At 40.8% G+C, this 23677-nt stretch overlaps 1 protein-coding gene across 2 annotated transcripts in view; it reads right to left on the bottom strand.

Moving 5' to 3' along the window:
* Positions 1 to 23677, bottom strand: part of LOC102684246 (SR-related CTD-associated factor 8) — a 39841-nt gene continuing 16164 nt past the window's right edge. Inside the window, exons 3-20 of one of the 2 annotated variants that reach the window (XM_015354063.2) lie at positions 15512 to 15556; positions 14645 to 14806; positions 12829 to 12985; positions 12069 to 12199; positions 11616 to 11792; positions 10729 to 10805; positions 10058 to 10178; positions 9416 to 9547; positions 9063 to 9172; positions 8049 to 8242; positions 7627 to 7727; positions 7306 to 7419; positions 6907 to 7063; positions 5427 to 5557; positions 4714 to 4852; positions 4040 to 4105; positions 3515 to 3754; positions 1 to 3343 (exon numbers count right to left, since the gene is read on the bottom strand). In XM_015354063.2, the coding sequence (XP_015209549.2) occupies positions 2244 to 3343; positions 3515 to 3754; positions 4040 to 4105; positions 4714 to 4852; positions 5427 to 5557; positions 6907 to 7063; positions 7306 to 7419; positions 7627 to 7727; positions 8049 to 8242; positions 9063 to 9172; positions 9416 to 9547; positions 10058 to 10178; positions 10729 to 10805; positions 11616 to 11792; positions 12069 to 12199; positions 12829 to 12985; positions 14645 to 14806; positions 15512 to 15556 (3354 nt within the window). In that variant the 3' untranslated portion in view covers positions 1 to 2243. Of the gene's footprint in view, positions 3344 to 3514; positions 3755 to 4039; positions 4106 to 4713; positions 4853 to 5426; positions 5558 to 6906; positions 7064 to 7305; positions 7420 to 7626; positions 7728 to 8048; positions 8243 to 9062; positions 9173 to 9415; positions 9548 to 10057; positions 10179 to 10728; positions 10809 to 11615; positions 11793 to 12068; positions 12200 to 12828; positions 12986 to 14644; positions 14807 to 15511; positions 15557 to 23677 lie in introns of both variants that reach the window. The other variant, XM_015354060.2, reaches the window with a different exon arrangement.

Genomic DNA, 23677 nt, shown 5'->3' with positions numbered 1-23677 from the left:
TATTTTTAATTTTTTAATTTTTCACCCATTTTGCACAATCAGCGTGTACTAGACATTACACATTTTAGCGACCTATTTACAGCCAAGAAAAAGCAAACATTTGTTGTTATGGAGCATCACACATGCAGAAGATGAGAGCAGGAAGAGGCAGAGGCAGGGGGCATCTTGCCTCTCAGGGATGGGCAGCCTTCGTCCTTACGGGCCAGAATCCAATAGGTGACATTTTTTTCAAAATGGGTTTATGACTGTAGGCAATGCTGCTCGAGCTCTGAGAAACAGTCATGTCTGTCAAATGAGGTGGTTTACAAACGAGAGGATTCTGCAGCCCAGGTGACGGGATTTGCCCATTCCTGCGGCAGGGCATTAACAGCAGGTTAAAATCTTGTCTGGTGAGACAGCACCACCTACAGTACTACTGAAGCCAAGCTGCCTATGTTATCTCATCGCATTTTACATTAATATTTGCATCTTTTCCTGTTACCTCCGTATTTGTCATCCTCTCCTGCATTTTGCAGGAATTGATATTTATCTCCAGAAATACAGCTGGTTTGTTACTGAAAACCATAGGGTTTTTAGTAAAATTCCATTACAGAGCATATGCATGAATTGGATGTTGTATTTGTAGCCTTAAATCCTTAAATCAGAATCCTTAGTTGCCAGACCTATCAGAAGAAAACACTGCTAGATTCAATTCTTCACCCAGTGGTACTAAATAAGTCCCTTTTCCCTATTTGTCTTTTGAGATACTGAGTGTCTAACTCTCAGCAACTGCCTCCCATTTCTCAGGATCATAAATATTTTCATCTTATGGAAAGGAGTGAATATTTAGAGAAAGGGGGAACTGTCACCACTCTTATGGTTTGACTGCCTGGATATGTTTACAGCTTTTACATAGAGCATAATTCAACCACTTTACTTTAACTTGTGTTTGTAAATACAAAAAGAGCCTACAAATCTGTAATCTACAAATTACAGTATAAAGCAGCACTTAGTACTTTGGTTGCAACACATCAAAATTTGTCCCACAAGAGACATGCTGGCTGGTAGCAAAGTCTAAGGCCTACGACATGGCTCAGTTCTGTTCACGTTTGACTAGATCTTTGCCTATCCAGTTTCAGACATCCAAAGTAGAGCCTGGTGTTATCGAAAAGCTAGGTGAACAGAACATGACTTCAGAAAACTGCTGCAAACCTAACAGGTTCAACTAAAAAAAAAACTACAAACTAATGAAACCAAAAATAAAGCATGGGTTCCAAAACAAAAACACTTAAGAAACCATCCGCTCAACTGCAAACTTTAAACAAAGTAAATGCCTTAAAAATCAATATAAGTACAAAAAACATTGTAAGCAAAAACCTAAATCTAGCAGTATTAATGCATAATGCATTCCATTTGCTTGAGTCTGTCTGGGTACTTATTTGCCCATCACAACACTGATGACTGTTTATATACTACTGTATATCTCTTCCACAAGGGGTTAAATGTGTTTCCTTATGTTTGGTGGGACAGATCGTGCAAAGCAGAAACATTCTATTTCACAGCATGTATTGGTAAAATTATAAAGAAAATCCTAGAGAATTTGGAACAAATACATTTATTAGCAACTAGAACAGTATGTACCCAACATTCAAAGGATCTTTTTATATAAATAGTATTTAACTCACTGAAATATGAGGAACAAATCACAGACATTTATTTTGGGGGTAACACAGAACATATTTTAATTTTTTCTTCCAAGAAGTCATTCAGTACTGTTCTTTTTGTACTTGGGTTATGCAGATGTTACTTAAAAGATAAAAGCATAAAACACCACGAAGGCATTGTTTTAAAATTCTGCAGCAGCATTTAAAAGACAGACAGACAAAAACAGGTCAGCACCTGCTGTTTTCAAGTATTACAACATCCGTAGTCAAACGATTGGAAACAGCCAGGATCTTTACGTTCTTCCATAGGAAGGTCATTTCTTTTCATTAAAAATTTTTTGGCAAGCTCAGAATGAAAATTCATCTAATTAAAATTGTGGGTGTGGCTTCCATCATAACTAAAAAGAAAACAAAAATCACCTACCATGTCATGGTCTAAAGAGCCATCTATACAAGTCTGTTGCACGCTGTTATGTGAAAGATGAACAAATTGATAAGGTTTTGTGGCAGGCAAAAAATGAATTACTAAAAGGTCCAGTCAGCCATTTAACTATTACAGAGATGACTTTACAAAATGATCTTTTACCTACTAGGTGATGATTATGTCCCCTCAGTTTCTGTTTTCTCTACCACTGGCTGTATTTCAGCTCCATCCTGCAGCTCATTCTTTTCATTGTCTACATCCCTGGGAGACGCATGCTTTTCGGGGCCGTCCAGCTTGTCTTTCTCCGGGGTGGGCTTAAGGTCCGTTTCCTCTCCGTTCACCCGCAGCAGTTTGTCCTGCTTTTGGTTCTCGTTTGTCCCCTCGGGAAATTTCAGCGACTGCTGCTGAGGGGATGCCCAGGCCTCGCGGTCGCGCTCACGCCCGAACCGGCTGCCGTTCATTTCCCTGCGGAAGTCAAAATCCCTATCGTCCCGGTCTCTCTGCCTCTCCCAGGGGCGGCGCCGGTCGTCAAAATCCCGGTGGACGTCGGGCTCAAACCCGCGGTTCCAAGAGGCTCCTCCCCGGCCTTCAAAGCGGAAGTTCGCCCCCGAGCCTGGCCTGTCGTCGTGAAAACCCTTTGGGGCGCCAACGGGCACCCCCCGCAGCTCGCGCTCGTCAAAATCTCCCCTCGGGGGGCCCCAGCGGCTCTCGGATCGAAAACCACTGCCAGGCTCCCTTCTGAGGTTCTCTCTGCTCTCTGCTGGCGCACCCCTGACCCCTTCCCTTCCTTCGAGCCTATTAACACTCTCTCGCTGTTCTGCAGAAGCCCTCAGGAGGCCCGCACTCTGTTTCTCGACAGGCGGAAAGCGATAATCCTGGTCACCCTCTTGCTGAATATTCTCGTTTCCCCTGGGTCTCCCATCCTCCGACTTGCTCACACTATGGCCCGTCTGGTTTGCCGGTCTGCCAAAAGTTCCCTCGGGCCGGCTGAAGTGATCGAGCGGAGGGAATGGGCCGCGGGGCCTCGTCTGCAAAGAGGAATCGAGCATCGAGGTGGGAGGCATGTTGTTTGGTTGAGGAGGTAGTCCAGGCTGCATTAAGAGTGAAAACCTTGGGCCGGGAGGGGGTGGTATCATACCGGGCCGAATATCTAAAGGCAACAATCCGGGCATCCTTTGGCCAGGAATGTGTGAAGGATGCAGAGGGTGTGGCAGGGACATCGAAGGGTGCATGCCTAGAAGGCTAACAGACGCATTCTGGACATCGCTTTGGATTCCTACAGAAAAGAGCAGAACAAGTATGTGGATAAGGTAAACTGAAGAGACCATTTGAGAGATCATTTGTTCAAAAACTTCAATGTACGAGAGACAAACTTTTAAAATACCTAGCGTCAGACACATTTCCTAATAGACTTGCGAGTCTGTAAGGGCTGTCAGGGGTTTCTTACCTTGCACTGTTTTTGCATCCGTTGAGGCATTTGACTTCTCTGTCGCCTGGGCTGATTTTTCTTCCGCTGCGGTGCTGCTTCGCTGCTGTGGCTGGACTCCAATGGGATTAAAAGCTCCAGTTCCTGGGATAGCAGGAGGAACAAAGCTCCCCGGAATGGTACTACCCGGAGGCATGACGGCTCCAAAAGGCGAATCCTTCACACCCTCCTGGGCTGCAGAAATCGAAGGCTGTACCAAGGCTGACAACAAACAAACAACTCTTAAATGACTTGCACGGATATTGCAAACAGAAAACACAGATTTCCTTCTCCGAACAACAACAAAAATCCCGAGCTAAGTTACTGACATAAATTACAGTTGTCCTAGAAATTGTAAACTCTTAACACTTGTTTGGTTAGATGCAAAGCACATATGGTATGTGCAGGTCATGTTGCTTCACAGATGCAGAGAAAAGTCAGACACTTGCATTAAACTGCACATCAGAAAATAAGTGGTTTTAAACATTTCACTTAATTTAAACTTACATGTTTGTACTGAAGGAATTCCAGGTCCTACAGCTGTTGGTGGAACTACAGGAGGCGGCATGTAACCTTAATGTAAAAAATATAAAAAAATAAAACTAGATCAACAGTCTTCTGTAACCTGACATTAAATTGCCATGCCAATTCAGAATGAAACTATTTGTACAAAAAAGAATAGCTACAGCAACTTCATCAGTTGGTTCAATCACTGGGCTGGTCTGAAGCAAAAGCTCTATTATTATTTATTAAGAAATAATTCAAATTACGAATTAAAACATTACACCAACATTCTCATAGTTTTCAGTATTCTAGATTAAGAAGGAAAAATAGATTTCTTCCATGAGTCCCTAACACATTTCTAGCAATCTTTATATTCTGAACAGGAACACATCCTGTTGTGCTCAACACTACAATACTCCTGCACTGATACAAAACCCACGTTCTCGGACCTAGATACAATAATTCAACCGGCCTAAATCAGAAACCCATGTGTTCTCAGAGATGCAGAAGAGCTCAGACGGTCCACAATAAACAATACACAAACATATTTGTAATAAAGCACGGAATAAAAGAAACAATGCTTGAAAGGCTTGACACCAAATACTGCTGTACCTCCGAAGGAAAGAAAGTCCCTGAGGGTTTCTACACCCAGAACATGTGCGGGCGTAATCCCTTACCAGGGGGCGGCTGGGAAGCATTAAATCCAGCCCTCAGAAACGGAGGAGGAGGCCCAAAACCTGGAGGAGGCATCGTCATGGTGACCGGAAATGCTGGGGGCACCAGCCCTACCGCGGGAACTCCCTGAGCCACTGGAATCTGGAATTGAACCACACCGCTTTACAGCAACAGGACGTTCTAGCTTGCACTTCAAAAGCTGGAAAGATATTTTATGGGACAGTAAACACCAACACCAAGGAAGGCGTGCCCATTAGACAACTAAACCTGAAGTCAACCTACTTTAAGCTGAGGAGGAGAAGATCACAAAACGAGAAAAAGGAATAATTCCACACGATACACCTGGACAGGTGGAACCTCGTATTTGATGCAATGAGAAGTCACACTAAAACAGCACAGCAACAAGAGAGCTTCAAGCAACTATTGCTGTAATGACGCTTTAGATGTGCAATTGACTACGCTACTTAAACAGTCACAAAACTTCAAATCATCCGGAAGAATTCCATAGTACTTGCTTTTCTGGACAGGAGAACATTCACCGAAATGCACTTGCTAGTTACCCATTCAGTACCGCACTGTTTTCACACGCATCTGAAATAATACAACCAACAAACACTGATAACAGGCTCGCCGTGAAGTGCTGATCTTATACGCGTTCCAGGTGACTCCAGCAGCCACCCGAGGCGGTCCCAGGAAGAGCTGGGAGAGCACTGACCTGAACGGGCAGCATGGCGACCGGCTGCGTGAAGGCGTCTGGCTGCGAGCTGGCCACAGAGCTGGGGTCCACACTCGCACTCTGGCCCTGGCTCTCCTTGGACGCCTCCGCGCACTTCGCGGCCTCCCACTCTAGAGAAACAGCCACCACGAAAGATCTTCAGAGCCAGAATGGAGACGACTGAACAAATCGGGGCCGAGGCATGCGAGACCATATCAGCTTATTCGTTATTAGTCCTACTTTTAAACTGGAAACACAATGAGGGAAAAATAGTTTCTTTTTCTTAAAACATTTAGATGCCAGCCTCTGACCTGCCAGCCTCAAGCCATTCACTTTGTTTGACTTGGTACTGGCTCTGCAGGGAAGTCGATGACACATAGTGTCGGTGCTGCCTCCCTCAGTGATGTCTTCACAAGCCTTCAAAGGGCAGGACGCTGCTGGGTGAGAAGACTGACTCATCCCAACTCTGCTCCAATTGGCTCAGTGCCCCTTTGTGCCGTCACCTTTGTAACTCAGTGTCGCATGTCCCACAGAAATACATTAATGGACTGCAGTTGTCATTAATTTTGTCTGAGCCTCCAAAATCAACTGAACTTGAACACGATTAAAATGAAGACATCAGCTTCCTGGGTATGGTCTAAAAACACACTCATGTCAGGTCTAATGTCAACACTCTTTCATTTACGATGGTGTCTGTAGTTTCAGGATTTTCCACACGCTGGATTACCAGGGTGGAATAGGTACATCAATTTTTCATGATGACAACATGACGACAGGACATCTGCACAAACATTTTATTCCCAAAACTTAAGTTCACGTTTTGAACAAAAGAACCATCACTGCCTGTCAAGGTAAAAGAAGCATACAATTGATTTGCTTTAACACAAGTAAATATTTACACTATTGTTTTATAATTTTATGCCTTCATTTACTTAGAATTGCAGAATACTCGTGCCTTTCAAAAATTTCAGTACCAAGTAAAAAAAAAAGAAACTGATTCATTTCAGAATGACAGAAGTCTTTTCAGTAAAGAAAGGTTTTTTTTTTCCTGGGCAAAAAGTTACTTCAGCCCTTCAGAGATTAAAACTGTCATGCCAGTTGTGTCCTTAAAACCAAAGTAACTTTTCTTCACTCCAATTCTTGAGATCGTCAGTAAATTTGCACTTTTGAAATCCTAAATGTCATAGGACCGGGAGATAAGTATATATTTATAATAGTTCAGGTGGGTAGCTGCGTCAGCATTCATAGGCTGCAAAGGAACAAGTAATAGGTGTATTCCATGCTGAAAAGAGAAGAGAGAAAACACAACGTTTCGGCCGTGGAGCCTTCTTCAGGTGTGAGGTGTGAGAAACCTGAAGAAGGCTCCACGGCCGAAACGTTGTGTTTTCTCTCTTCTCTTTTCAGCATGGAGTACACCTATTACTTGTTCCTGTACATTTAAAAGAACTAACTTCTTAGTCAAAGGCTACTGGCAGCGTACCACTGTTGACAGTGTCCTGGTCGATCATTCCTCCTTCTGCAAAGCCATCCAGGTCGTCCACCTTGACCTTCTCCCAGGGTATGTAGGTAACACCAAGATCTACATCCCAGAACTGCTTGTACTCCTGCTTCACCCCCTTGTTCAAAGCCCACGCAATCTGAAAAGATAGATCCATTCCAATTATAGCAATTCTTATTATTATTATCAATGCTGTATTTAGAATGGGTCTCTTCTGTACATTCAAAATCAACTACACTTGAAGACAATTAAAATTCCAAGTTTAGCTCCCTGGGTATGGTTTAAAATCACAAGTAATAAGCTCTTAACACTCTCATTTACAATGGCTGCCATTAACATACTGGGCAAAGAAACAAAAAATAATTTCACGCATTAATTTACCTTAATGACTTTGGAGCCAATTTTGTAAGAACCAGTACTGAGCTTCTGGCGGGCACGGTACGCATCCTGTCTGTGAACCATGCAAATATACGCACATCCTCTGGGAGGGATCATCTAGGAAAAGATTCGGAGGAAAAGCATTCAATACTCAGCAGGTATTCTAGTGTGTTCTTACACATCAGACTGCATGGCAAACTGTAGGACTTGCATTATAATAATGCAAGTCTTATTCAGAAATGATGCTGACACTGAAATCTAAATTAACAGGAGAATTGAGAAAATGTCACAGTGAAAAAATTCATATCCACAACTTGTACTTACATTTATGGATTCAATCTGTCCAAATTCCTCAAACAAGTTGGTTAGGTCTTGCTGTGTGGCCTTCTTATCTACTTGTCCCACCCACAGAGTAGTACTGCAAACTGCAAAAACAAATTACATTTTTCAACACTTTGTATCACACTATCATGTTTGAAAAGATACTGATTTACAATTTGAACATTCTGCGGTTTTAATATTATCAAGTGTTTTCTTCCTCTAAGCAAAATGCCTCAAAAACCAATAGTAGTCAGAAAACTTGAACCACACTTTTTAAACTTAATTCATTTTAGGATAGTTTGATTAAATTCTTCAGCAAAATTCTTCCCCTTCATTGGAGATTCTCTGCATTCACTCCCAATGCTGAGCAGGACAGCGTCTGAGTCACAGCAATGCAGTGTCTGCCATGTGAACTGCGTTCTCACCGCTTAGTGTTTTAGAGCGGATGGGAGGCAGCCCTTTTTTCTGTCGTTCCTTCTCTCGCTCCCGAGCCCTGCGCTCGCTGGAGTAGGACCGCGAGGACTTCCGCTTCCGTTCCCGCGATCGGGAGCGCGATCGCTTCCGGTGTTTGCGTTTCCGTGAACCAGACCGGGATCTTGACCGTCTTTTTCTTGGGGACCTGCGGATTTAGCAGATGCACGCGCACGGCGAATGACTACAGGACAGCGTGACAGATGTGGCCTGGGGTTCAGAGAGTAGTCCACATGGTGTTGATAAATACTGGATTGATCCAAAAAAATCATTCCTCAGCGCATTAGTGCACATAGCACAGTTCAATGTCGAACGTTATTTTTTATAACCAACACTGTAACAAAAAATATTTCTGGGGGGAAAATATTTTCCCCGCATTGGCCAATACACTGTAAAATTAAAAATATAGTTTTAGGAAAAAATGCATTCATATTTAAAAAAAAATACTTATATTTAGTTATGTAGAACCACAAATACTATAGTTAATGACTACTGATCTTTGCCTTTTCTCCCCATGCAGATTCTTTACATCTTGGCTCAAAAATATCTTTCCTGTATCCAGACAGGGAGAATAAGGAAGCATAGACAGGCACCCCTGCCCTGCCAGCCTCAAGCCATTCACTTTGTTTGACTTGGTACTAGCTCTGCAGGGAAGTCGATGACACGTGGTGTCAGTGCTGCCTCCCTCAGTGATGTCTTCACAAGCCTTCAAAGGGCAGGAAGTTGCTGGGGTGAGAAGACTGACTCATCCCGACTCTGTTCCAGGGGCACTGAGCCAAACTGCGTGCCGCCAACCTGGGTAACTCCAGTGACAGTGCAGCAGTCAGCTAGTGCCTCTGCTCAGGTACAAACTTGCAACGTCCAGACCTTGGAACTTGTGCCTTTTTTAATGTGTTAATCTATATCCCTATAGGGTTTCCGGTGAAGAGCAAGTGGCAGAATTTCCTTCAGATTTGTATTTATCTCACCTTGACCGGGATTTTGATCGTGTTCTTGACCTTGTGTTCACAGCCCTTTTGTCTTCTTGTTCAAAAATCTCACCATCGACCAGGTCTTGCCCTTCGTCAAGATCCATATCCTGTTTAAAAGAATAAGAAGCTGATATAAGAATACTTCGGTGCTGCAAAATTGTTATTAACATTCCTTCATTGGTAAAAATAGTACTGAAAAAAGCTCAGGTTAGATCTAATAAATAGTTTTATATAATTTCATTTTAACAAGATTAAAAAAAAAAGTATGCCTGAACTGTAAAATGGGCTTCTAACAATGCCTTACAGAGCTAGAGTTCTGATGTACATCTTACACATGTGAGGGAACTTGCCTGCTGTTGGTTATCCATCGAATCATCAAGTTTGGCTTCTACCTCTTGGAGCTGTTGTTGACTGCTTCCCTGGGATGGTGATGCCGAATTCTCTGACCCAAACATGCCTTCCTGGCTCTCCAGAGAAATAGTCTGGGGAAAAAACCCCACTTAAGTTACAGCTCTCAACCGCAACACAAGCAACTAATGAAATACAATTCATGCAATGAAACTTTTAAACTTTGATAACACCTGAAAAAAAGATCTAGCGATCAGAACAATATCTATTATCAACTTCAAATTGATAGTGAAAAATAAAACAAGCAACTGGAATAATGAACATCACAGATTATGAGATGTAACCATACTGGTCAGAGGTGGGCTCCGACCGAAAACAATAAGCAATGCGAAATGCACAACAGCAGCAGAAATCCCATGCTTTCTCCTGCCGGCATGAACCATCTAGTAATCAAGGAGAATGTTCATTTTATCAACACTTTTCAAAGTGTACACCTTCAGAAAGGCTTAATCGTTTCTAAATTTTAAAACAGAAAGTGCTGTTTGGACTTGAAATATACTGTTGTGGAAAGGGCTGCTAACGAACCCTTCATCCTGCCTGCCATTTGATTTAAAGGAGTGTCAGATGGGGGCAGCGATGTTTACCTTCTGTTGTTGCTGCTGGTGCTCCAGCAGCTGTTTCTGCAGCTGCTCCAGGTTCTGCTGCTGCAGCTGCTCAGCCAGCTGATGGAAAAGGGAGGTGTTTATGGACTCTGAGACAATGGGGCTGGAAGACAAGAGCGACAGTACACTTGAGCACGCCTTGATCACTGCAGTTAAAAAGTTAGGTTACATTTTCTGTCATCAGTAAATGATAAAGCAGAGAGGCACAACTGTACTTTTGCAAACCTTTTTATTCCTCCACAACTTAACCCCTCCACAAGTGATATCCTCATCCACATGAATAGAGTAATTTAGTGTTGAATACATAATCATTTCCAGAAGGAAATCACAGATATGCTTAGACATTAGCACAATTACACGTTAGACAAACAAGATCTAAGAAACAATCATAAAAAAACATAAAAATGGCAAACTGTCAGTTTGTAGGTGTAGGGATGTAGGTGTTAATGCCACAGTATCTAGTCTCATTTCTTGATCCTAAAACTGCATTTATTTTAATAAATACAAGGAATGAACATAACTGAACTTGTACCTAAAAGCAGAAATAGTTTTGTGCAACATGAGTGGACTCTTTATTGAGCAAACACAGGTTACGTATGGGTAAGTTCAGTGCCAGCTTGAGAGAATCTGGTAACTGTACAACCCATCCTTACATTTGAGATGTAGGTGCTTCCTTTTTAGATTCTTCAGTATGTTCAGACTCCTCCCCAAAATCAAACTGGTCCAATAGCTTCTAGAAGAGATAAAGACAAGCCCTTTACATCTGCTAACTCATTATTAAGACATTCAGCATCATTGTGCAGAACTGATACTCCATATTTACACAGAACTTTACAGTACAGAACTGCACATAACAAATTAAGGTTGGTATAACAGAGCATGATTCAGGTATTCACGATTAACAGTACAAAGTATTAAAGGACATAACCATTCGAGGGGTGTTCAGATTTTGAAAATTTGCAAAAGATCTACAATGCACAAATAATATAACTAAAAACAGGAGGCAACAAAAAGTTGAATGTGAATAAATAGCTCAGCAAACCACAAAAACATGAACTGCAAAGTTCTACTGTATAGAAAACAGCAGCGAAAAATTATGAAACTGACAAATGTTTTCAAAGCATACATGTTGGGTTGTCTGCATTGTGTGAATGGTATGAAAACAGACATTTTCCTGGTAAGATTTAACAAAAGCGACCTGTCTACAGCTTCATAATAGGTGGAAAATTCTTAATGAAATTACAGCTGAGAGTCACTTCCTCACATAGATTTCATTTCGCCTGGGTTTGGTATCAATGTGATATAAAGTCTATATCTTTTAAATGGCACAAACAACAATCTTAATTATAAAGCAACTGAAGTTAATATTTTAAGCTTTATTTATGTGGAAAGTCTCCATCGTTATTTTTAGTGTGTGTGCATCACTATACACTAATAAGAAACCTGCCTGTCAGAATAACGCAGAGGTTGACACCTTACTCTCCTGTACAAACTAGCTTGCCGCACCCCAGGAGTAAGGCCCACAGGCCCCCTTTCTCACCTTGTTGAATGAAACCCTCTGTTCCAGCGGATTGAGAGTATTGGCCGCCGCGGCCGCTGCCGTGAGCTGTGCTGTGAGGGCCTGGAGCTGAACTACAAGTCCAGCATCCAAAGCCTGGAGTATCGAGGGCTGGGGCTTCTGCTGCTGCATCTGCAGACTCTGCACCAACTGCTGGAGCTACGGATGGAAGAAAGAATTATGCACAACAAGCAAGAAGACTAACAAGATTCTATACTGTACTCAAGAAAAAAAAACTCTAGGTCTCACCATAGTTTTAGGTAATTACCAGTTTTGAGTAAGTCACTTCCAAATTATTAACACAAAATAAAGCATTATTAAATGGAAAATTAATACATGGCTGCCAAGAGTGGATTTAAACATCTGTGTAGTTGTAAGGAAGTTACTGGGAGAGAGATACCAGACTGGAAACCAACTGACCTATACACTACTCACCTGTTGACCCTGAGGACTTTGCAGAATCTGCGCCACAGCAGCAATTGTGTCTGTATTGGATATCTGAGAAGCCCAGGAGTCGGGCAGATTCTGTACAATGTTAGCTGGGGTTGCAGGGGTTACTGGAGTTCCTGTACAAGAGGGGAAAGTTTTAGTGTGAGAAATGAACATATGTATAAACATATGTTGAACACTAACGTTTTTTTTTGCCATTTTACAACTTTAAGAGCTACATCATGCACATAGTTTTGCCACTACAACCCAGGCACACGGCATGTCTGTAAACATCAGAATAAAAGTGACACTAACATCAAGCTTTAAATGAATGTCAATTTGCTTTAATGTGAACATCTCAAGTTGCAGTCTTAAAGAGATAAATGTGAGAACTAAATGGTGGCCCAGAAGATAACCTGTGAATATCACAATGCTTTTATCTTGTATAACAATATACATTTAATTTTAAGACTTGTATGACAAACAGATGAAAACTGCATCGATGCACTGCATGACAAGTAGACAATGAACATTACAAGCCATGACCACTAGGTGTCAGTAAAACACCAGAAAATGGAGGAAGGGGATTAACCGCAATTTCACCTGCTGGATTCCCATCAGCGTGCAAGTTTATTTTTCATTCACCTGCCAGTAACTGTGAAGGAATTAGGCTGAACTGCTTGCTGTCAACATCAGAAAAACAGGGGGAAGGGTTTAACACGACAAGAGCTTTCCCCTGCCTCGGGGCTCCCGGGTCTGGGCTCACCTGGAGTGGCGTTGCTGACGGGGGCTGCGGTGCTGGCGATCACAGGGGTGACACTGGGAGGCGGGAGTCCTGCGGCCATGTCCAGCAGGGGCTGAATAATGTCACTCTTGAAAACACTGTTCTTCTGCCACAGATTCAACACCCTGACAATCTTACTCTACACAAGACACAAAAGAGAGGTTTTTGAAGTTCTCAGCAGTGTGTGTGACGGTTTTATACTGAAAATGCTAAACTCTGAACCTGTGCCATCTCAACATAAAGTATCTGAGCACTGTACTAAGAAAGATGACAAAGTCAAACCAAAGTTCAATGACTTTGACATCTACTGCTTTTCTGGTTTTAGATGTTACAGACATGGAGAAATGTGGCTGTTGTGCTACTATATCAATGACCAATCCAACAAACTCAAATTCTGAGTTGCAGAATGTTTGCATTAGACCCCTAAAGAACGAGCACGGCATGTTCATTTAAACCCACCAGGGTTTCATGCTTATTATCACTTTGTTCTCGTGCGGCATCCTCCTGGTCTCATCATATTTACTGAAATTTGTGCACAGCCCTTCATTTCACAAATACAGTAATTTCAGGGAGGTATCCAATTGACTCTTAGACCACTGACAGTCCTAAGAAGCAAAGTGATTAATCTTGAGCAGAATAATCTTCTCTATTTCGAAGCTTGCTCTCCATGAGACACACGGACAGGGAGAGAGAAGCTTGGAGTCAGAGTGCAGGTTCAGCCATTTATACGTCGCCCCTGGGGCAGCTGGGGTTAAGGGCCTTGCTCAGGGGCCCAAGAGAGTAGGATTCCTCTGCTGCGGGATTTGAACCGGCAACCTTCCAGCCACAGGCACAGATCCTTAGCCACAGAGCCACCGCTTATATGGTTTTATTTTGTAAATATCATGACTATTTTCATGCATAGGCTAAAAAAAGGTCACTTCCAACTAAAAAGTGGGGTACTGTAAGGAACATTTATCTAGGTCACTGTGGGTGGAATTGGGGGTACAAATAACTTCACAAACTTTAAAGAGGAGTTGAAGAAATGTATTTGCATGAATGTAGCACAGTGCTCAAGGATTTGGTCACATTTTGCAAATCTGATGCATTGAAACATAGTCAGGATGTTAACAAAAAAGAAATGCAAAATAGCAGCTAAAAAGAAAACAAGGGAATCTCAGAAGACTATGTGTGAGTGTTTACATGTTTGGATAATGGTATAATTTGGGACATGTTCACTGAGCACAAGCAGGCAACATATTTCTGTGATTCAGCGTATTTCCATAACCAGTGGTATCTTCAAGACCACTGTTCCTTCAACATCATTTATACTATTTTCAGTTTTTTAAGAATGGGCAGAATGATTTCTCATTATAAGCTACTACTTCACCTCCTAGGTTAATGTGGATGCCACTTTTATAAAGCTCAGGGGCCATATTTATACAAAATCTCCCAGTATCACCTCTGTTGTGAAAAAAATGATGTTGCAAAACCACAAATAAACTTTTAAAGTTACTTTATTCTTAAATTAACGTTTGAAAGAGATGCTTAAGGGAAAGGCGCGAGCCTGGACCAGCTGTGAAACTTTTTTGAACACAGCCTTATTTTGAGCTATCAATACAATGTAAGATAAACAAGCACACCAAAAACATAAGCCCCAAAACGTCAGTAGCATCACTATGCCTCTACCACCTCACCTAGTAAACAAGTCCAGAAGCCCTCTATCACTCACTCTTAAGCCCTTGCCACTACACCCTGTGATCCAAGATCAGGAAAGGTCTGATCTTAAAACAGTATGATTTTTTCAATTCAGAAGTACCTTGTCATCCGCAGGGCATCGATATAAATTCTGGAAGGTGTTGATGATATTTTTGCTGAACCGTGGAGCAAACACATCCTTCTCCTGACCAAACTGATGCCGTGACTGTCGGACAATGGAGTCGATGACATACAGCCCTGGAACCTTATACTCCGGCTTGCACTGTCGAGAGAATTAGTAACAGATTATTTTTGATACCTGAATTAACTGAAAGGTGTTGGACTATGCACTGCATAGGATAAACTAGAAACATTTGGTCTGCAGAGTCCGTAAGATTAAATCAATAAAACAATGAAAAATAAAAAGCCATCATAGGTCAAACATTTGCAACTGCCAAAGTAGCTTTGTTTCCAAAAGGCTGATATCATATGAGCAGCTTCCTTTTAAGCTTCACTAAGAAGTCACACCAAACAAAATTATGAAAATACTTAAATAATTAAAAAATAATACTTCTTGGTATGAGCAAGCTTTACACAAGACAAAATGTGTGTCAAAAACAGGGAGGACACTAAATATCTACTTGACTGAAAAATTAAAACTGCATATTAGGATATTAGGATTACACCTCAAGCAAAAAGATTTAAATTTAACCTTAACAAAAACACCAAGGTTGTAAACTATTGCTGTAAGTAACACGTTGAATACCTTAATTATTATTTATGCTATTCTAGGAACAAAATGACAGCAGAAACAATACAGGCAATATGTATATGTTTATATAAGTACATTACACATCCACTAATATCTAAAATATCAGATGACAAAAATTACAAATTGTGTTGATTGTAATCCTTTGAATACTCTAAATAAACTAAATGGAACTGGCAGTAAGAGTCAAATATAGAGGATTTTGTCAGAGCAACTTACTTTCTGAATGAACTTCTCCACACTCTGCACAACATGCTTGTAGAACTGAAAGAGAGAAAAGAAAATGAAAAACTTTCTATAACCACAGCTCATTAAAGGTGGTATTTTGAAACTTGGCAGACATCTCTCTCCATTTCGCCGTTTTAGGAAACGGACTTACACAAAAAGTGTTTAAAAATAATGTGAGGAAACAGCAGAAGGTTCCAATTGTTTCACTGTTACCACATACTCCAGCTCTTCCGAGGGAATGTGACTGACAATATATTCATTTCACCAAGTAATAACTCTGTATAGGGTATAGTTATACCTAACCAGGCTAAAAATGCAATAGAGTTGTCATAGCTGCTAAATATAGTTGTATGGACAGCGTGAGCCACAACTGATCTGTTATCATTGTAATCATTCTTGAGTGTTATCTGGAGCTCAAATATAGTGATCTAGGAAAAAGGGATTCAAAATATCCTTCTTTTACCACTGACACAAAGGCATGTTTTTGTTGTTTTAAGACTATAGAGGTTCTTTCCCACAATCTCTTTTTGGACGGGCAGTCTGTAATGTGACAGTTCTAAAGGGCACACTTATTTTAACTTAATTTAAGGTAAAATGGGTTCAAGAATTTTATTGAAGGATTTCCAGTTATGGTATAGATTATGGCGTGAACTGCATATACTGCATTTCATCCCAAAGTGCTTTACACATAGGAGAGAACCCAATGAGCCAATATCTCAATTTATCTTTTCAAACAAAGGACAGTCCTGGTAGATTCATGCATCCCTGACCGCCGTACTGGGACATTGGTTTGGAAATTCTGCTCCAGAGAGACGGGCATCACCTACTGGTCCACCAATACCACTAACAGCAGCGACCCGATCTTCCTTGGGCTGACCAGGCCCAGTCTTGCTTAGCTTTTCAGATCTGGCAAGATCAGGCAACCCGGTAGTAAGGCTACTGCCTTCCTTCTTAATTTGACAATTTACTATGACAATCAACAAACTACAAAAAATACAGCAATGAACTATTTATTATTTCCACTAGGCATAGTCATGCAGAACATAGAACATAGAATGAAAACTAGTTTTAGTAAAAACACACAAAAAATGTGAAGCACAAATAGGTACAATGACAAAGCACAAAAAATTGTGATCTTTCATTATCTTGGTAGTGATCAGTGATGAGAATAAATTGTGTACGACAAAAACAATAGTAGGGCCTTCTTAAAATATATTTTAAAGAAAATTAAACCATACAAATTAATTCATGCAGGAATTCAATATCGCCAGCAGCCAAATCACCCTCCAACTCACAACTGGCAACCCACTGAAGCTAAGCAGGTGTGAGCCTGGTCAGTACTTGGATGTGAGACCTCCTGGGAAAAACTAAGGTTGCTGCTGGAAGAGGCGTTAGTGGGGCCAGCAGGGGGCGCTAACCCTGCGGCTCATGTGGGTCCTAATGCCCCAGTGTAGTGACGGGGACACTATACTGTAAACAGGCGCCGTCCTTCGGATGAGACATAAAACCGAGGTCCTGACTCCCTGTGGTCATTAAACAACCCAGGGTGTTTCTTGAAAAGAGTAGGGGTGTTACCCCTGGCCAAATTTCCCATCGGGCTTTATCAATCATGGCCTCCTAACAATCCCCCTCTATATATTGGCTTAATTACTCTGCTCTCCTCCCCACTGATCGCTGATGTGGGGTGAGCGTTCTGGCTCACTATGGATGCTGCACATTGGTGGTGGTGAGGGGAGTCCCCATTACCTGTAAAGCGCTTTGAGTGGAGTGTCCAGAAAAGCGCTATATAACTGTAAGCAATTATTATTATTAATTTATTTGAGAAAAATAGCTGGATTACCCACCAATCCATTTTTGAACAGCCTGGCAATTAACAAGGCACAAGGTATTGAATATTTGGAGGGGAACCACGAACACACAGACTATTGTTCATTTCAGGTTGAAATGTTGCAATGGTCCAATGCTCGACCTAGCCAAACAGAGAAAAACTGTTTCGACCCTGATGTCAGGATAGATCCAACACTGTCCAAAAACCAGTTTCCACAACCCTACACTTATTGATTAGGGGCACCATAATGCCACGTTACTAGAAAAGGTGTACGATTTAAAAATTCCTTTGTGTTGTGAAGAAGTGCATATTTCATTTTGATAGTAATTAGGGGCCTAACTTAACACAGGTAAAAATATGAAAAAACTGTAGCTCTGGGCAAAATAAGAACTGCATACGAGTAATCACACTTCAGCTGTATACATACTAGGACTGGGACAATCTGGTTATATGAGAACTTGCAATGTCATTAATATAGCGACAATCATTTTGGTAAGTGAATATTCTATTAACAATTATTCACGTAACACACACTCCTCTTTCAGACTTTCAATTAGCCTGAATGTTCACATACCTGTGTTTTTGCTTTCTGATAACCCAAATTTTACATGAGTAAATAAACCCATCATGATTAGATTTAGGAACAAGTAAAGGTTTATTCCATGCTGAATAGAGAAGAAAAGAAACCACGTTTTGGCTGTGGAGCCTTCTTCAGGTGACAATTTTGCAGCCGACGCAGCGACCTACTTGATGATATTTGCATTTGTGGTGAAGTCTCCCAGCATGTGCTGTGGCTAAAGGCTGTTACTATTTCTTGGGAAACACTGGGCGGTGTGATTGTCCCGGTATCAAGTTGTAAAAAACAACCTTACTTTGTAAAGGCACTGTTCTTACTTGAAGGAGAGCAGTGATCAGAGACAGGCAGAAAAACCCTAATGCATGGAGAAGCCCCAGGCGCACACAAAAAAGGGAGCTGGCAGTAGGAGCAAAAGCACATGGAAATTCCGTCCAAGGGAAAAGTCAAAAGGAGTCGTAGTAGTGTTCTTAGCTGGAGAGCAGAGTTTCAGAGTGAAAGTACAACTAATCACAATCCAGAGGAGTAATCTGGAACATAGCAGGGTTCGTAGCCGGGAAATAACGGGAAGATCTGAGAGACGAGGTCGAGACGAGCGAAACAAAATCCAAAGCCACTTGAGTGGAATCCAAAAATAGGCATTCAAGGAAGCGAGGTCAAAAGGCTGGGAGAGCAAACACATACAACGCCAAGACCTAAGGCAGAAGTTCTCCAGGACTGAGAGAGGAGGTGACGTGAGGATTGGGGTCTAATATCAACAAATAAAATTAAAGGGGCGGAGCGGTGGCTCTGTGGTTAAGGATCTGGACTCTGTGGCTGGAAGGTTGCCGGTTCAAATCCCGCAGCCGGCAGAGGAATCCTACTCCGTTGGGCCCCTGAGCAAGGCCCTTAACCCCAACTGCTCCAGGGGTGCCGTACAATGGCTGACCCTGCGCTCTGACCCCCAGCTTCTCTCCCTGTCTGTGTCTCACGGAGAGCAAGCTGGGGTATGGGAAAAGACAAATTCCTAATACAAGAAATTGTATATGGCCAATAAAATGATCTTATCTAATACACTCTGTACTGGTTGTCAAAGACATTCAGATGGGACTGATTTTTGGCCAGATTGCATTGTTGCGGCAACAGATTGATCGATGGATGTAACCGAGATTACAGTTGTTAGAGCAGTTACTTGGTGGGGTCTTACAGTGATCTGGCAAGAACAGGTGTGACACACTTGGTTTAATTTTGTGCGTACATATAGTACTTAAAGGGGAACTGCAACACTATTTTTATATTTTGGGGTTAGAAAGATTCGGCATTGATGAGTGCATTTCAAACCACAATTAAAGTAAAATGTACAAGGTAACTTTTAAAACCTCCAATTTACATCACAAAATAGAATATGGTGCTTCAAATACCTAGACATTTTTGTCTGTGATTCAGAATGAAAACGGCCGGTGACATGATGTGGCCTTATTACATTATAAAGAAGCAGGCTTGTGAATACATCTCTTTTAATCCAACAGAAATATTGCTTGGGACTTTGTGACAGGTTTGCCGACAAATGCAACTTACAGGGCCTCTTTATGTCACAATTTGTGTGAACTACAGTCATACAGAACTTTAATTTTTTATTTTATTTTGGGGTATCACAAATTTGCACAATTATTTTATTTTGTTGCCGAGATTTAATAACTGGTCTGAGAAATTGGGACTGCAGTTCCCCCTAAAGTACTTCCTGGTAGATCCACAGGTGACAGTCTGTACAGTCTGTTTCATTAAATGAAAAAAATGACAGAAAGATTACTGATATGTGGTGAAATGATAAAGATCTCAATTTAGCAAAATGTTCATTGTCATCAAGGTTTGAAACACTTCTATCATTATAATAACTTTATAAACTGCAGCTATGATAATTATATTATTCTCTTGAAAGGAATACTGTTATGGTGTTCTTTCATCAAGTGCCAAAAATAACTGAGCAACAATTTGTAGAGAGTGGCTAGGATGGTTAAAAACAAAACAAATCACCAGGGTCTCACTGTATTTTCCCAGTCATACTTAAAGAAATGAAGGATGTCACTTGTAGAACACAAACTATAATATCACCGCTTTCATTTAGAAATGGGAAAATTCCCACAGATGGGAACATCTCAAATGTTCCCATCAAGTTTGAAAAGGGGGACAGAAATGTCTCACTTCTGTTACCAGTACAGTCACGGAAAATTACGCAGCTAAATCAGAAGAACAGGTAGAAAATGAGGATATTTTAATAAACATCCAATGGGAGTTAAGAAATAGAAAGAGATGTGTAATTAGCATACTGGAATTCTTCAAACGAGCAACAGAAACAGCGGATAACACTGAAACATATAACACGATACAGACTTCTAGAAAATATCTCATAAAAGGTTGATTTCTCAAATTAGAAGCCATAGGAATTTAAGGCAAAGTGCTGTACGCACACACATTGAGAACTGGTTTTGTTCACATGAAATGGAATATTATTTTAAGGGGCATGACCTTTAACTGGACAGATGTGAGCATCAGTTTGCAACAGGGATCCATTTTAGCCCTGCTGCTCTTCCTAATCAATATTAACGATCTAGATTTATGTGGTTAGCAAACGAGTCATATTTGCTGATGATTTGAACTTGATGCCTGATATTTGACAAATAGAATTCAACACTGATAAGTACACATTATCACATGAGTATACATGAAACACACTGCCTTGATACTTGTGTCCTGCAGAAAGTATAATTACATAGGGTTCTGTATGTTTATATAGATCCTTCTATGGTGGCATGAAGACATTAAGAGACTTAAAATGTTTGTGCACATACTCAAAAAGTGTGGAATCTAAATCCAGGAAGCTATACTTAAGCTCTACAATGCACTAGTAAGACCTGAACTAAAATACTGTGTTATGTTTTTGTCACCATACCACAAAAAGATTTAATCTCAGAGTCCAAAGAAGAGTAACAGGACTGTTATATACGGCCAGATTGAGGAAGACAAAGCTCAAAAGTCTAGAACAGAGGAGATCAAGAATAGATTTGATCCAAGTATAAACGATTCCCAAGGGGAATAAATAGTTTCAACCTACTGGACTATTTTACATGCAGTAGCGACATAAGAACACAGGGTGGCAATTAGCAACTCAAAGGGAATTCAAGTAGGACAGAGGAGTGCATGGCTGGAAGGCCTGCTCCTGACAGGTGGTACCTTTAAGAGATAGCTGGACAAAATTTTAGATTCACTTAGCTACCAAATTACAAATGAGCAGGACTGGCAGAATTGTACCCCCTTGTTTGCTGTCCTGTCTTCTGCACACACCAACTGGCAAAGTGCAAGACGTAAGGTGCTTTGGGATCAATGAGCAGCATCATCTGTCATTTGTGTTTAAGGAGCTGATGAGGCAATACTGTGTGTCAAAGATGAGAAGAGCACCTTGCCTTATGTAGTTATTAGCGGATATTTAGTATTTTCAATATGGCAACAGAACCTTCGAAAGCCAGATTTAAAGGGATATCTCTTACTGAACAAAATACTGAAAACAAAGAACACTGTTTTGCATAACCTGAAATGCTTTCCAGTAACTATGTAAACATACAAAAGAAAAGTCCTTGCAAACTCCATTAGCAAAAACTAAAACTCAGCTATATAGTTGTTTTCCGCCAATGGCATTTTTGGCACGACTTCAAAGTCACATTTACAGCTCTCTGTGCTACGATCAACTGATGTTTCCGTTTGATGTCATACAAGTCTCTGCCTACCTTTTGGCATTTTCCTCAGTTGAAACAGACATAAAGTATATGTCTGTGTAACATCACATTGTAGTAAAGAGAAAGTAGGTTGCAGCTTATTTTTCTAAATCTTTCATTTTTTAAAAGACTGATGTTCTAAATGGAGGCAACACACAGAGATAGATTTGGAGTGATCAGTTGATGTGTATTCTATATCCTCTCATGAAACCCTGGATACATGAGAGTTCGAATGCCCAGAATTTAATGCCTGGACACAGCAGTAATTAGGGGATACAGAAGTAAACCAAACTACTCCAGCTTTAAAAATAACTCGGCTGCATTGCAAATCCCAGTATCCGATAGGGAAATTAAGGCCAAGTCCTGAGACTTTAATTATATCTTTTAGCATTTCTACGCAACAAGGAACGCACCAATCTCTGGAGGAAAATATAAGAGACCCTGGATGTATTTCACAGTGTCGACATCACTCTAGCTGTGAAGCCAGGATGAACAATGCTGTCCCACCTTCAGTTATTAGACTATGTAAAGTGTTTAACAGTACGTCACTGATTATCTCCATCACTTCAGTATATTAATTTATGACATTTTAATAGGTCAATTTCTGTTAACAACACATAGGTTAACAGTGTTTCTAACTGGCACTAACACTCACATAAACAGAAATCTACTGATGCATTGTGTCAATTATGCTTCTATTTTTTATGTCGACTATCAGTTACTCTGATGCATTTGTTGAAATCACTGAACTAAAGTAAGAATAATAACTACACTGATGACCTAATCAAAGACTAAATCTGGGATGGAATAAGAAAATTCATATTAGGATCTTAATACAGAATCACAAAGGAACGGATCCTATTTTTTAAATGCACACTGGCATGGAAAAGCAAATCTTTGCAAATTAAAGACATCTGTTGTGGAACAACACCTTAAACATACACGTACTGGTTGACTTTACAAATATTTGACACTCTTTAGAGGATCTATATGTGTAGAATACATTTTAAGTGCACTGTGCTTTTTCCACTGCAGTCACAGTCTAGGCACAGTTAGTTCAGATCAGGGAATGGAGTGCTTTATTTGCCATGGCTTCAGGGGAATCTACAAAGACCTGGGTTCTACGGTCTTCAGCTGAAGCCACAGATGCACAGGAAAACCAATCAGGTTTAGATAATTACTGAGAAACATATCGGCAAACCTTGTTAATTAGGATGCAATAGTCCTATGGTATCAAAAGCTCGACAAAGTGTAAGACTGTACATCATGGTCACTGCATTAACTGCATCATTTGCCTGAGAAGTGAAAACTGTTTTTACAGATCTCTTACTAACTGGAAGCGAATATAAACTGACTGCTGGGAAAGTCTGTGCCCCTGTGTTGTGGAAAAGAATCTTTGTGTGAGGATGTTTATCAAAGGATTGGTGCTGGAGTAAATCCCTTTTGTGCTCGATATTGTATTACTGCAGAACATGCCCTGTCCATCTGCGGAAAGATCACTTAACTGTGATTTTTAAACCTTCACTTTTTTTCAGTCATTTTGCACAAATAGATGCAAAGACTTCATAAGTTTGAAAGGGTGGATATTCACCCTGCACTGTCACAAAGGACGCATACTACCTTATCCAAGATGGGAAAGAAAATCATAATCACCAACTATTACACAGTCTGCCCCTTATGCTCCAATTTTGCTTTTGCTTTACGGACACTAACTAAAAACTGTAACTTTTTATTAGACCTTTAATATAGCTTAGCTATTACACAAGGGTCTGAAAGTTGTATTAAAATTTTGTAACTCTTCTATATGATATATTGTATCTGGAATTCAAGAAACTGGACCAGTACAATGGGTCCAGGGTCAATCAAAACATTGATCCAGCTAACAATGGAAATGATAAACCCGGTACTTGACTGCACCATTGTCAGAGGCATATTCTTGCTAGGCAGTGGGATTATAATTCACATTTAGTTGGTAGGCTGACATTTTAATTTGAACTGGTAAATAC

The sequence above is a fragment of the Lepisosteus oculatus genome, chromosome 2, assembly GCF_040954835.1.
Source record: "Lepisosteus oculatus isolate fLepOcu1 chromosome 2, fLepOcu1.hap2, whole genome shotgun sequence".
Classification (NCBI taxonomy): Eukaryota; Metazoa; Chordata; class Actinopteri; order Semionotiformes; family Lepisosteidae; genus Lepisosteus; species Lepisosteus oculatus.
Note: the sequence above shows the minus strand (reverse complement) of the source record. Positions and strands in the feature narration are given on the sequence as shown.